The sequence below is a fragment of the Chaetodon auriga genome, chromosome 19 (genome assembly GCF_051107435.1).
Source record: "Chaetodon auriga isolate fChaAug3 chromosome 19, fChaAug3.hap1, whole genome shotgun sequence".
Taxonomy (NCBI): Eukaryota; Metazoa; Chordata; class Actinopteri; order Chaetodontiformes; family Chaetodontidae; genus Chaetodon; species Chaetodon auriga.
This window is the reverse complement of record NC_135092.1, coordinates 16,514,315-16,526,908: the sequence shown is the minus strand read 5'-3', so window position 1 is coordinate 16,526,908 and position 12,594 is coordinate 16,514,315. Positions and strand designations below refer to the sequence as shown.

Sequence of the window (12,594 nt, the reverse complement as noted above, 5' to 3'; positions counted from 1 at the left end):
AGAATTTCAGAATTCAAAACACCAACTTCGACATCTTTTAAAGCTGCACGCAGAAATGAAATGTCCTCTTTTGTTGGCTTGGTGTTCGAGCACACTCGTCTGTGCCTCTGTGTTACTTGGCTTGCTTCTGTTCACCCCTCAGAGCGTCTGATCGGCCTGCCGGACTCCATGCTGAAGAATAAATCCTGCCCCCAGGTGGTGCCGTCTCTGGAGGGGCTGTGCATAGAGGACATTGCTGTGGGCTGTGAACATGTGCTCGCTCTGTCCTCCACGGGAGACGTCTACGCCTGGGGCTGCAACAGTGAGGGACAGGTAACCGGCATCCTGATATGTAAAATTATTCACTTTGACGATTTGAAGTTTGCTCTCATTGCACATCAGAAGAACTCTGAAGCCTGAATTGCTGCCTTTGTGTGTGAGTCCAGCTTGGCCTTGGACACTCCAACCCAGTGAGGGAGCCCACGCTCGTAACAGCCCTTCAGGGGAAGAACATTCGACAGATCTCCGCCGGCCGCTGCCACAGCGCTGCTTGGACCACCCCCTCTACCTCGATGAAAATCTCAGGTACACACACCATCCTGCCGTACGTGCACACACACTGCAGCTATGTTCCAATAGAGAGAGCACACCTGGGACCTCCATGTGTTGCCTTCATCTCCAGGCGGCCCTGGAAACTTCCAGCTCGGCCTTCCCCAGTCAGTCCCTCCCCAGTACAACACTCTGAAAGACTGCAGCCCTGATGTCCTCAGCATGCGCCTCAGGGTCCTCTACAACTTTTCTGATCTCATGTACAAGTCCTGGAGGCTGCTCAACCTGGACGCCAAGAACCCGGTAATCTCTGATCCCGTTTTCTGCCCTTTTTAATACGTTAAAAGAGCGAATCATAGGGAAAAGTAATTTGCCTCACTGTCAGTTTTTCATCGTGTGGCCTGATTTACCTCAATCCAGGTGTCCACATCACGCTATAGTTCAGGGACGACGGCCATCATCCGGGGTGAGCTCAGAGGCCTTCTATCACCCAAGGTCAACACTCTGCCTCTCGTGCGCTCCATTGGCCGAACGATGACCCAGGGCAAAACGTACGGGCCACAGATCACCGTGAAACGGATTTCCACAAGGTAAGGACGACCATGATATACAGCCAGAACGTGTTCAGGAGTCAGCTGGTGGAGTCTGGCACTTTGGGTGCTGCGGTTGCTTTCTCTCTGCTGTTCTTGAATGCAGTTTTCAGTTAGTTTTATATCTGCTTGCATTTGTTCATCCAAACTTTTACACTCCCACAGAGGGCGTTCGAGCAAGCCCATCTTCGTGCAGATAGCGAAGCAGGTGGTGAGCCTGAATCCTCTGGAGCTGCGGCTTCCATCGCGAGCCTGGAAGGTCAAGCTTGTCGGAGAGGGAGCTGACGATGCCGGAGGAGTGTTTGATGACACCATCACTGAGATGTGCCAGGTAGGATGGAGCCCACAAAGAGAAGGTCTGAGAGCAACAGAGATAGCAAATAATGCAGCCGGGAATGTTCTCTAATATTCTGTTATTCTGTTCTCTAAAACGCTTTTTGTAACTTGACAAATGATAATGTGTTTTCACCAGGAGCTGCAGTCTGGTGTGGTGGAGCTTCTGATTCATACTCCCAACAGCTTTGCAGATGTGGGCAGTAACACTGACAGGTGCACATTTTACAGTCATCTTTTGATCATCAGTGAAAACAGTACAAGTACAACCCTGATTCCACGTATAAATACAACAGAATGTGATCATTTGCAAATCCTTTTTGACATATACTCAACTGAAAACATTCAACATTCTGTTTTTATTTGTTTTGCACATCGCAGCTTCTTTGGAATCAGCATTGTGTAACAGAACAAAGTTTTTACCTCTGCCACTGGCTGTGTATCCTCACAGGTTCCTCTTGAACCCAGCTGCCTTCTCAGACGATCACATGGTCCAGTTTCGCTTCCTGGGCATCCTCATGGCCGTGGCTATCCGCACCAAGAAACCTCTGGACTTACATCTGGCTCCTTGGGTGTGGAAACAGCTCTGCTCGATGCCACTGGGAGGGCCTGACCTGGAGGAGGTGGACCTGCTGACCTACCGCACCCTCCAGGGCATCCTCCACCTGGAAAACAGCGGAATCACAGAGGATAATTTCCATGTGGTGAGATGCTATGAATTACACTAGAGGTCAGTAATGTTAGAAGATCTTCAGTTTGCCCCGCTCACTTCCTCTTTTCACCTCCTCAAGATGATCCCGCTGGATTCGTTCGTGGCCCACAGTGCTGATGGAAGGCTGGTGCCTGTGGTTCCTGGAGGTCAAAACATCTCTCTGACCTTTGCCAACCGGACCGAATATGTGGAGAGAGCTCTGGACTACAGGCTGCATGAAATGGATTCCCAGGTTTGAACTGTTGGAGAATGATTTCAGCAGACCCGTTAAGCTGCTGCCACCTGTAAACCTGCAAACTGCTACACATTTAAACATCAGGGAATGCTGATTTTCTTTAGGGTACGCCACAGTAATGAGTCTATTTCACGAGTCATTAGTTCGTGTAGTCTTTAGTAGCTCAAACTGTCTGTCATTAGACAAGCTGTGACCGAGTCTGGAAGCAGGAACATTACGATCCCATTGCAGAACTCAGATTGTTTTCATCAGCTTTTGATGTAGAACATATCGTTCACGCCTTTACGTTCTACGGTCTCGACCCTCACTATGCCCTTTTCACCAGCCTCAGTCAAACTGCTCTGCACGTCTTCAGATTGTACAAAACGTAGCAGCCAGGCTCTTCGCTACGCCCGGCCGTAGATCTCATCACCACATCACTCTTATTTGAGCCTTGGCTGCCAGTGAAGTTCAGGATTGATTTTAAGATTCTTTTAATCACTTATAAGACACCACACGGCTTAGCTCCAGCCTACATTTCCAAGCTACTAAATCCCTGCACTACTGAGAGGCCACTCAACCAAACCTGTTGGCTATACCACGCGCCGAATGTAAAACCAAAGGCAAACGCTCTTTTGCTGTGCTAGCAACCTGATTTTGGAACAATCTCCCCCTCCCATTAGATCAGCTGAGTCTACTGACTGCTTCAAAAACACGTCAATACCCATCATAGCCTTCATTTTTCGAGCAAAAGGTCACTGGTTCCAGCCTCTGAAATGTGAATATCTTAGTCGATGTGATGTGATTTTATAGGCCAAAAGATTGACTGAGATGGAAATATTTGTTGATTGCTGAACTTGTAGAAACCTAAACAAACATCTCAAACCCTCAGCAAGTAATCTGTCCCTTTAAGCCATTAAGATGAGACTTTAAAGTGGCACATTTAAACAAAAAAACAAACAAAAACAAGCAAACTTTGCACTAATTTCTTTCCAAAACACCCCCGTCCCACTCAGGTGATATTACATACATTTTGTTGTGGATTTCTCTCCACTGTGTCTGAAACTCTGCATCCATATTAAACAGCCAGGCTGCCCACCAGCTTCCATTAGTGCTCAGCAGACAGCCTGTTTGTTGTTCTGTTGTTGCTCCCTTTATCTCGTCCTCTGAAGTATCAAAGCTGACGTTGTTCTGTGGTGTCCAGGTGGCAGCAGTCAGAGAGGGCATGTCCACCATCATCCCCGTGCCCCTCCTCTCCCTGCTGACGGCGCAGCAGCTGGAGCAGCTGGTCTGCGGCCTGCCAGAGGTCTCCGTCGAGATGCTGAAGAAGCTCGTGCGTTACCGTGACATCACCGAGAGCCACCAGCTTATTGGCTGGTTTTGGCAGAGCTTGGAGGAGTTCACCAATGAGGAGCGAGTGCTTTTCCTCCGCTTCGTCTCTGGCCGGTCCAGGTTGCCTTCCAACCTGGCTGACATCACGCAGAAGTTCCAGATCATCAAGGTCGACAGGGTGAGCCGCTCGCTAACAAGCTAACGAGCCTGTTCACAAGAACAAACACATGCTAATAGCACAAACAATAAACTTTTTTTTCTCCCTTCAGCCCGTCAACGGCCTCCCTACTGCTCAGACCTGCTTCTTCCTGTTCCGCCTGCCCCCGTACACCAGCCAGGCCATCCTCGCTGAGCGTCTGCGTTACTCCATCCACAACTGCCCCTCCATCGACATGGACAACTACATGCTGACCCACAACACCGACCCGGCAGACAGCTCCGACACAGAGGACTGAGGCAGCCGGCCGTGTCCACCAGGGTGATGAATGTATCTTCTCCCATGCCATGCACATTATGCACTGAACACAGATTTTTATTCGCCAAACCAGTATGGTAGTGTACTGTTTATATGTTGGTTGATTTAAAGATACGTGTAGTTTTGGTTTTCCAACTGTGCAAGTTGTTGTAACTATTGCAGTGCTTACTCTGAATCAAAACTACAGGGATGTAGAATAAGATTTTTAAAAATATAGGTGAAAAAGCCACAATAAATGAGTTAATGTGCCTGCTTGTTTGAAAATATGTAATAATTTATTGACCTGTCCCACAAAGACAGTATTATTGTAAAATAAAAAGTGTTTAAATAAGGATTTGGCCGTTTTGTATTTGATGCATCCAGTTTTTTGATTATCATTATTCATATATTTCGAATCACAGTAAAAATTAAGTAATCCTGTATGATCCTTCAGTGGTTCATTTAGCCCATCAAATATAGGTCATTCATTTTAGGTTGAGATAAATATCATCGTGTGTGAATATCATAGAAATGAACGTCTACAGATATCAATACAAACAAAATGAGCACATAGTATGGGCTGAGCAGTACGAAGCGACTGACTGACAGCTGTGATAAAAATAAATTCCATTAGAATCAGTGCGTTTCATCAAGTATCAATCATTTAAGATGCTCTGATCATCGCTGACAAAGACTTAAGGACATTCAAACAGAATTAGAGCAGACGATCGTCCTCCACCCTTCACTGCAGAGAGATCTTTTTAAACACTGAGGAAGTGTTGTCTATGTTTAGAACAGAAATCGGAAACATTTCTGATGTTGTAGTCTTTCGACCTTAAATCTAAATCATGACCAAATCAGTGCACTTCAGAATTATTGGGAATGAAAGGTTTCATTCGGCCGATTTCTGAAAGACGACGCAGTCACTAACTCATGGGACAAAATGAAGGGCCAGAGTACCTAAAAAAACATTCAGTTGGTTGATTTTCTAAGAATCACATGGGATAAATTCTCACTTTGGTTGCAAAGGAACTGCTCTTTTGTTCAGGAAATATTAGGAAATATCGCATTCTGCTTAACTTACTGCATTATTATCATCCACGTATCTGAAATATCGAACTGTTTTACTGCCTTTGCCTGATCAGGTCTTTAAGAAACGACATGCTGATGGCCTAAGTGCTGCTTCAAGCTACATGCTAATGTCAGCATGCTAACATGCTCTCTTTGATAATGCTAGCATATATTAGTATATATAGTATATATGTTTTTAACATCTTAGTTTAGCATCGTAGCATGCTACCACCTGCTAACTGTAATAAACACAAAGTACAGCTGAGCCTGGGTGGACTGTCATTAGCTTTGCAGGTATTTAGTTATAAACCACAGACTGGATAAACAGAAATTTTTGACTAAAGATGCCGCTCGATGAGAAGTCAGGGTGAATGTCTGTCCAAAATTAAGGCTTTCAATATTGATACCAAAATTCATAGCAATCAATCCACCAAAGGCAAAATCAGGGAATCACCAAAATCAATAGGATTCATCCTCTAGGGACCATGAAGGTCTGGACAACATGACCACAGCGCCATGCTGCTAATACAAGCTAAAAATCTGACATGATGCCAGAAGTGATAATAATGGATTCTTCCAGTGTGTCTCCAGGTTTCATGCCCCAGAAAACTAGAAGTATTTTGACCCACTTCGAATCAGAGAGAAGAGCAAAGAGAAAAACGTTACAACTTCAGCAGAGACAAGTGAGTTTATGCAGAAAACCAACACACATTAAAGAAGCTGATGGAGCAAATAGGTGTTCAGGGCCTGCCAGCCTTTTGATTACATTTATCCACATTAAGGCAAATAAAACACAAAGCAACAACTTCCCTTATTACCAAAAGAGATCCTAATTCAATTCCTGTGAGTCTAATGTTGTCCTGAGTCAGCACAGCTGGTGTGTCTGCAATTTGTCTGCGCTCCTGAGAGGAATGTCTGCTGTGACCTTATTACCCATCTGTTTCCCTGCGTGCAGCGTGGCCAGTAAGGCAGAATTCAACCTGCAGTCAGCAGCCGTGCAGCTGAGAGAGGGAGTCTTCTACACGAGAGCCCTCGCCAGGTATAAATAAAGCATCCATCTATCAGCTTAATAAGTGCACACATTTGGGAAGGCCACTTCAAAAAAGGCTTGTTTTGGTGCAGCTGAATTACACTGCCGGGACTTTACTGTGATGCAGATGTGGATTCAGGTATATCATATTAAATCCCAACCACAAACAGAAATATCCTGGCTGGAACTGCATGCATTTTTGAGCAATTTAAAAGGGATTATCTGGACCTGAGAGGAACTTTAAACTCTCTGCACAAAGAACACCTGATTCCACTTTTTCTTCTTTGTCTAAAGCAGGAAGTGCCTTATCTCTGCTTGACGCTCCTGCAGGTAAAAGGAGCTGAACACAAACTTGAAAGCTGGCTCTGAAAATGAACCCTCTCTGCACCTGCGTTCCATTAGTAACAGAAGCCAAGGCCTTAAAATTCATATTTCATGAAGACAGATATAATATTCCTGCAGCAGCGAAACCTTTGCTGTATCTTAATTAGGTGTGAACGCACCCGGTTATGAATATGTAATACTTCATATTCCCACAGGAGGGCAGTCTGGGTGTGGCATTCAAATGTAACACTGCACACAGTAAGTTCAAGAGAGCACTGAGAATAAACAGAGATCCTCAACACACACGCACACACACACACACACATCCTTTATAGCTGATGATGCATTTCACTGTCAGCTAGTCTCTGTCACCCTGTTCCTTCAAATCAGCTAATTTGATCTGTACAAATGGACGACAGCATACTGGATGACAAACAGCATGTGGTCAAGTTGCTCCAACAATGCACCTAAAACCTGAGTAACATTCACACATGCATGCTTTGGGTGGAGATGTTCTAGTCACCTACGTTTGTTTGTGCAATTCACAAAAAATGTCAGTTTCCAAGAAGCACGTGCGTATCTCCTAATTCGTCTAACTTTTTTCATCCATTACACGCCACAGAAAGCTGGCGTTGTGAAGCCGAGACTGCAGGATTTTTCGTTGATCTATGACCTGCATCATAGGGCGCAAGCCTTTGGGATGGCATGTTTGTCATAAAATGGGCTGCATGAATTAAGACAGTACTGTGGAGAGAGAGGAGGGGGTTGACATAATAATTTAGGGCACAGCATGGAGGCAATTCAGCACAAGAACTGTGGCAGCAGTACAGCGTGCATCCACTGGAAGTATGAGCTCTGCCTTCGTTACGCTCGCAAAGAATTTTAATTAATGATCATGCGATTCGTGTGTCTCCCTTCATGTGCGATGCAGATACCACATTGTTCAGCCTACTCTGCATCCAGCACAGCGTCGTGATGACATGACGGTGTTACCGTGTAAAAGGATTATCTTGACATTAAAACACAAAGCTGCAGCCAGGAGGCGGTTAGCTTAGCTTAGCATAGCATAGCATAAAGACTGGAAACATGGGGGAAAAGAGTCTGTGCTGCACTATCTTCTTATCTGGGAGCAGTGTTCGCACTTTGGTTTTCTACAAATCAAACAAATGAGATATAACGTGTTAATTACTACACTTTAGAGATGCTGGTAGGTTTGTTTGTTTGTTTCTTTGTTTTACCTTTGGACAGATCCAGGCTAGCTGTACAGCAGCCTTTTCTTCAGACAATAAGAAGATTTCCCAAAAAGCTGCAATATTCCTTTAAACGGCATCAGCAGGGGCCTTGCTAGAAATTCTGGTGCTCCCACCTTAGGGTCACCCAGGGCCCCTGTCCAGCTGAGTAAACAGAGTGCATCGGGCTTCTTCCATTCATGTAACTTTGGTTTAATCAACTCAGTATTTGCTCAGAGAGTAAAAATGTCACACAGCTTGTACAAGAAATATTGTAAGCGATGCAGCCAGTCCAGCCTACGAGTGGTATTATTTATTTCTTTAAAAGCTCCATATATTATGGAATGACTTAAACATTTAAACATTAACCTCACGTTTTATGGCCTTTCTCCATGTAGGTGTTTGTCAGAGGCGTTATAGTATTTTGCAATCAACAGCTTGCCCTCGTATCCTGTGTTTTAGTCGTATTGTGAGGATTCATGCAGTAGAATATCACCACGTTGACAGCTGTCCTCTCCTATTTCATAAACATCTAAAATCTTAGAGCGTTTGCCATGAAAACTAACCCCCGGCGTAAAAAAAACAGAAAGGAGCTTGCCTCGCCGAGCTTGTCATTATCTTTTAGATGTCCGCATAAAATCACAATAGCACCAAAGAAAGTGCAAAGTCATTCGATTAATATAATTTTATCCCCCCCCAGGGAAGCAGATCATTTCTTTGCATTCTCCTACAGACTAAACTCTCATCTCGACAAAGACAAAAAGCAGTTTTTTTCTTCTAAATTACTATTAAACAGCGTTATTAAATCTGAAGGTTATAAAGTCCTTTAAGTCGTAAAACAAGCAACAATAAAAATGGCCGTTTTGTTAAGGGGAGATTCAAACAGTGATTTCTCTAACCTGAGCTCCACAGTCTGACCCTCGGGATCACCTGCAGACTGCAGACAGACCAGCATTGAGCCAAAAGCTCTGCCTTCAGCTCCATTTCAGCTTTGTTTTGCAAAACGCTCGAGGTTTTATGTTTATTTGTAGTCAAATATTTTTCATGCCTCCGGAGAATGAAGCAGGTCTCTCCATCCTGAAATTTTAATTCGTCAAAGGAGGGTGTGACCTACATAGTCTACACAGGAGTGACTGGTCACCTGATCCCCCCGCTCCCACCTCCTCCTCGCGCTCCCCTCCTAAATCAGAGGAGCTCATTTCATCTGCACAGTGAATGGATGAGGGCTGCTGTGAAAACAAGGGCACTCGGGCGCGGGTCAGTGAATTGCTGAGGTAACGCGGTGATGTGATGTGTGCCTGGGCTGCGAGGGCTTGTCTGAGTGTCCGCGCTGGCACCCTCTCTTCTCTTATTACAGGACAGGACAGGCAGTGTGTGACCCATGTACCTCGGAGACACTTAAGACTCTGGTACGGTTTCAGCCGGTGAAGTGATACGGACGTGCTTGCCTGCCTGCCAACTGACATTCAGGCCGCCGTGATATGCGGCAGATAGGCGACAGGAAGAAGTTGAGGACATGGTGAAAGGCTTTAAGTCTGATGTACCGTTAGCTAAATGTGAATTCTCTGAGGTACAGGATGTTTTTTATGAGAAATCCTAAAGGCTGCAGAGTGGTTTGACATTTTGGGAAATACACTTCAGCATTCGTGGAGAGCATTAGGTGATCGATACCACTCTCATATTAAGCTATGTTAAATACGACGCCACAGGCAACAGGCTGTTAGCTCAGCTACGCACAAAGACTGGAAGCAGGGGAAACAGCTAGCCTGGCTCTGTCCAAACTTTGATTAAACAAGGACTAAAGGTGTCTTCACCGAAAGTAAAGTGAGTTCTTGGCTGGTGTCATTCATGCTCAAAACAGCCAATAAACCAGCCGTGCAGACGTACAGTTAGCCCGTAAGCTTGCTAGCAATGGACGCACAAATGGTATCGTGTGTTCAACTCAGCCTCCTCTTTTAGTTATTTCCCTCCGATCTCTCTCTGTCTTCCTCTCGTCTCTGTACATTTATGAAGCTACAAGATACGCGTGAATGTTTGCTCAAGTTGAAATGTTTCAAACTCACGGACGCCTCTTTGTGTCTCAATTCGCACTTTAGTTGTAGCTCCCCTCGAATGGCCTGTGAAAAGGTGAGGTGTGTCATGGGGTTTAAAGAGGATTTAAGTGGCACTAGGTGGAAACCTGGTGAGACTGCTCTGATTAATAATGCAGCAGTGTCTGAAGGGGCAACACAATCTCCTCATACTACTGGACCTTTCCAGGATGAATCAAAAGAGGACTCTAAAAGTCTTGTATCAGGTGCACCTGTTTAATTCATCAGGATAGGTTATTAAGTTTTAAATTGTTTGCTGTTTCTAAGCTTTGGTTTAGCGCAGCTCAAGGATGCCAGTGTCCATGTGTCGGTTCATCAACCACGTCGGTGCTGATTGATAGCTCAACAACTATTAGATGGATTGCCACAAACTTTGGCGGAGACATTTGAGCTTGCATGAGGGCAAATTAGAACGACTTTGGTGGTTTTCTGACGTTTCCCCTAGCACCACCAGCTGGTCAAAGTTTTCACTTACTCATAATTCAACATCTGCTCCACAGAAGGAGTCAGTTAATTCATCTAGCAGCAACAGCAGGTTGACATTTTTTATCTTACTGAAGTATCTCAAAAACGATTGGATGATTGCTCTGACATTTAGTAGACATCAGTGTTCCCACACAGGATGAAAAACTTCAGTGATCCTTTGACCTTTCATCTGACGACATCATCGGTCAAAACTATCAGCCTCAGTTGTGTTAAGTGCTAATTAGCAAATCTTATCATGCTAAAAGTACAATCGTCGACTTGTTAAACTCTGTTCCCCCTAAACATTAAGATTTTAGCATTGCCCTTGTGAGCATGTTGGCGTTTTACCACAAAGCAACACTGTAAGGACAGTCTCACAGAGACACTAATGCAGCTATAGACTCTAAGTGTTGTTACCTCACATTACTCATTGCTATATTTACCTAAAAACCACAGCTGACTGCAGCAACAAGTCTACCAGAAACATTCACGTCACCTTTATATCAAAAGCTAAAAAGTGTATGCATCCTGCTGCTGTCAGCTGGTAGAAAGCTACTACACTGTAATCTCTTAACAGACAGCATTGCTCTTGTCAGGTGACGCCAGTAATTAGACTTTTGTCATGCACACTTAATTAAGCAAGTGAAATAATTTACTGGGGTGTCCTGGCAATGCTCGGACCCACATGTGTTAACTACCATCAGCCAAAACTGTCGCGTAGTGACTCATCACTGTGGAACATGAGACGCGACAGCCCCGTCTCTCTTTTCCAGTATCTTCTCAAATGAACTTGAACGCATCATGTCCTACATCGCAACATTTACAGCACGTTGTATTTATATTTGTCCTTTCCCGTTCAATACCATTACTTCTGCTGCAATCTAATTTCAGACTAATCTCATCTAAAGAGTGATGTTCCTCTGCCCCACCTCTTTGGCTCCTCTAGCTCAGAGGCACTTGCAAGAAACGCCAGATGTCAATTCAGATGGCTTTAGAATTAACTTTATATACGACGGCAAATTTTATTCTGATTTCTTTTCCCTGAGGTTAAAGAAAACCAGGGCGTGAGCACTGAAGGGAGAAGAAAGTATCAATCTGTTGTGTGTTTTTGTCAAAATTGTCAGACTTTAGGGTCATAACTCTGAATGTGTTTGACCAGATGAAAGCCACAGTCAGATATTCCCCACATAAGAAACTGCTCCTGATTCATTTCAACTGCAGCATGCTTAGCAACATTTCCACCAGCTACCCGTCCCTTTCTGCAGCCACTTGTCTAAGCCAGAGCAGTGGGTGGCATCCTCAAAAAAAAAAACCCAAGCTGCTCCTCTCAGTGTGGTTGAGCAGTAGTCTGATATCATCAGCAACACAGTCTTTCTCACCGCTTTCGAATAAATGTCAATGAAATCCTGCATGCGACTGACAAAATACCCACGGAGGCTCAGTGAATCCTCTGTCATTTAAATCCCTGTTATGATACGTCATCTCTGCTAAATGTGGACGGACCTGTAGTCGTCTAATGTCTCTGGCTCGCACTGAGGAGTGTCCCTCCGTCCCTCGGCTTATATGACAGTACATCATCAATGGCCATGGCTGGCAATAGGCATCAGCTCAGCTTCATGCAGCCAAAGCTGGCCGGCTGCTCCCAGAGGTGGAAGCCAATACTAAACAACAGAGCCTTCATTTTCAATGAGCTATTACGCAACAACATCTGGACAAGGGACCTTGTGAGACCAGCCCGTCTTTTTCATAAAGCAGCGGTGATTACATCAACACCAGCAAGCCCATCCCTCTTCCCCCCAAAGGGATCAAAACACGAAGGGCATTCCTATTTGCTTTGTTGATTCAGAGCCAGAAACAGGAATTTCTCTCACCCCCCCCCCACCCCCACCCCCCCCCCTCTTTTTTTATTTGCTAATGATGTTGAAATCGGGAATCATTTTGTATTCTCAGTAATCATGAACATCTGGTGCGCGCCATCTGGCCATGTTGTTGTCTGATGGGGTTGACCATGATTATTAGTCAAAAAAAGAGACATATAAATGTGCGAGCCGGTTTAGGCTATTTTGGAAGATTAGTGATGTACAATTTTTTCCAAGCACAGGAGGTGGCGTGTTAAATGAATGAAGACTTTTTGTTCTTTCGTTTGATGGATTGGACATAAAAAAAATAAAAAAAAACTTGTTTGGCAGCAGAAATAAATGAAACGTTTGATGTGTCGCAGT

The 12,594-nt window shown here is 44.7% G+C and overlaps 1 protein-coding gene across 4 annotated transcripts in view; it reads left to right on the top strand.

Moving 5' to 3' along the window:
* LOC143337661 (putative E3 ubiquitin-protein ligase HERC1) overlaps window positions 1–4,516 on the top strand; it is a 40,555-nt gene extending 36,039 nt beyond the window's left edge. For all 4 annotated transcript variants that reach the window (XM_076757334.1, XM_076757335.1, XM_076757336.1 and 1 more), the window contains exons 71-80: window positions 143–312; window positions 426–564; window positions 662–831; window positions 949–1,118; window positions 1,284–1,449; window positions 1,591–1,667; window positions 1,903–2,155; window positions 2,243–2,395; window positions 3,582–3,887; window positions 3,979–4,516. In XM_076757334.1, coding sequence (XP_076613449.1) covers window positions 143–312; window positions 426–564; window positions 662–831; window positions 949–1,118; window positions 1,284–1,449; window positions 1,591–1,667; window positions 1,903–2,155; window positions 2,243–2,395; window positions 3,582–3,887; window positions 3,979–4,164 — 1,790 coding nt within the window. In that variant the 3' untranslated portion in view covers window positions 4,165–4,516. The remainder of the gene's footprint in view (window positions 1–142; window positions 313–425; window positions 565–661; window positions 832–948; window positions 1,119–1,283; window positions 1,450–1,590; window positions 1,668–1,902; window positions 2,156–2,242; window positions 2,396–3,581; window positions 3,888–3,978) is intronic.
* The last annotated feature ends 8,078 nt before the right edge of the window (window positions 4,517–12,594 follow it).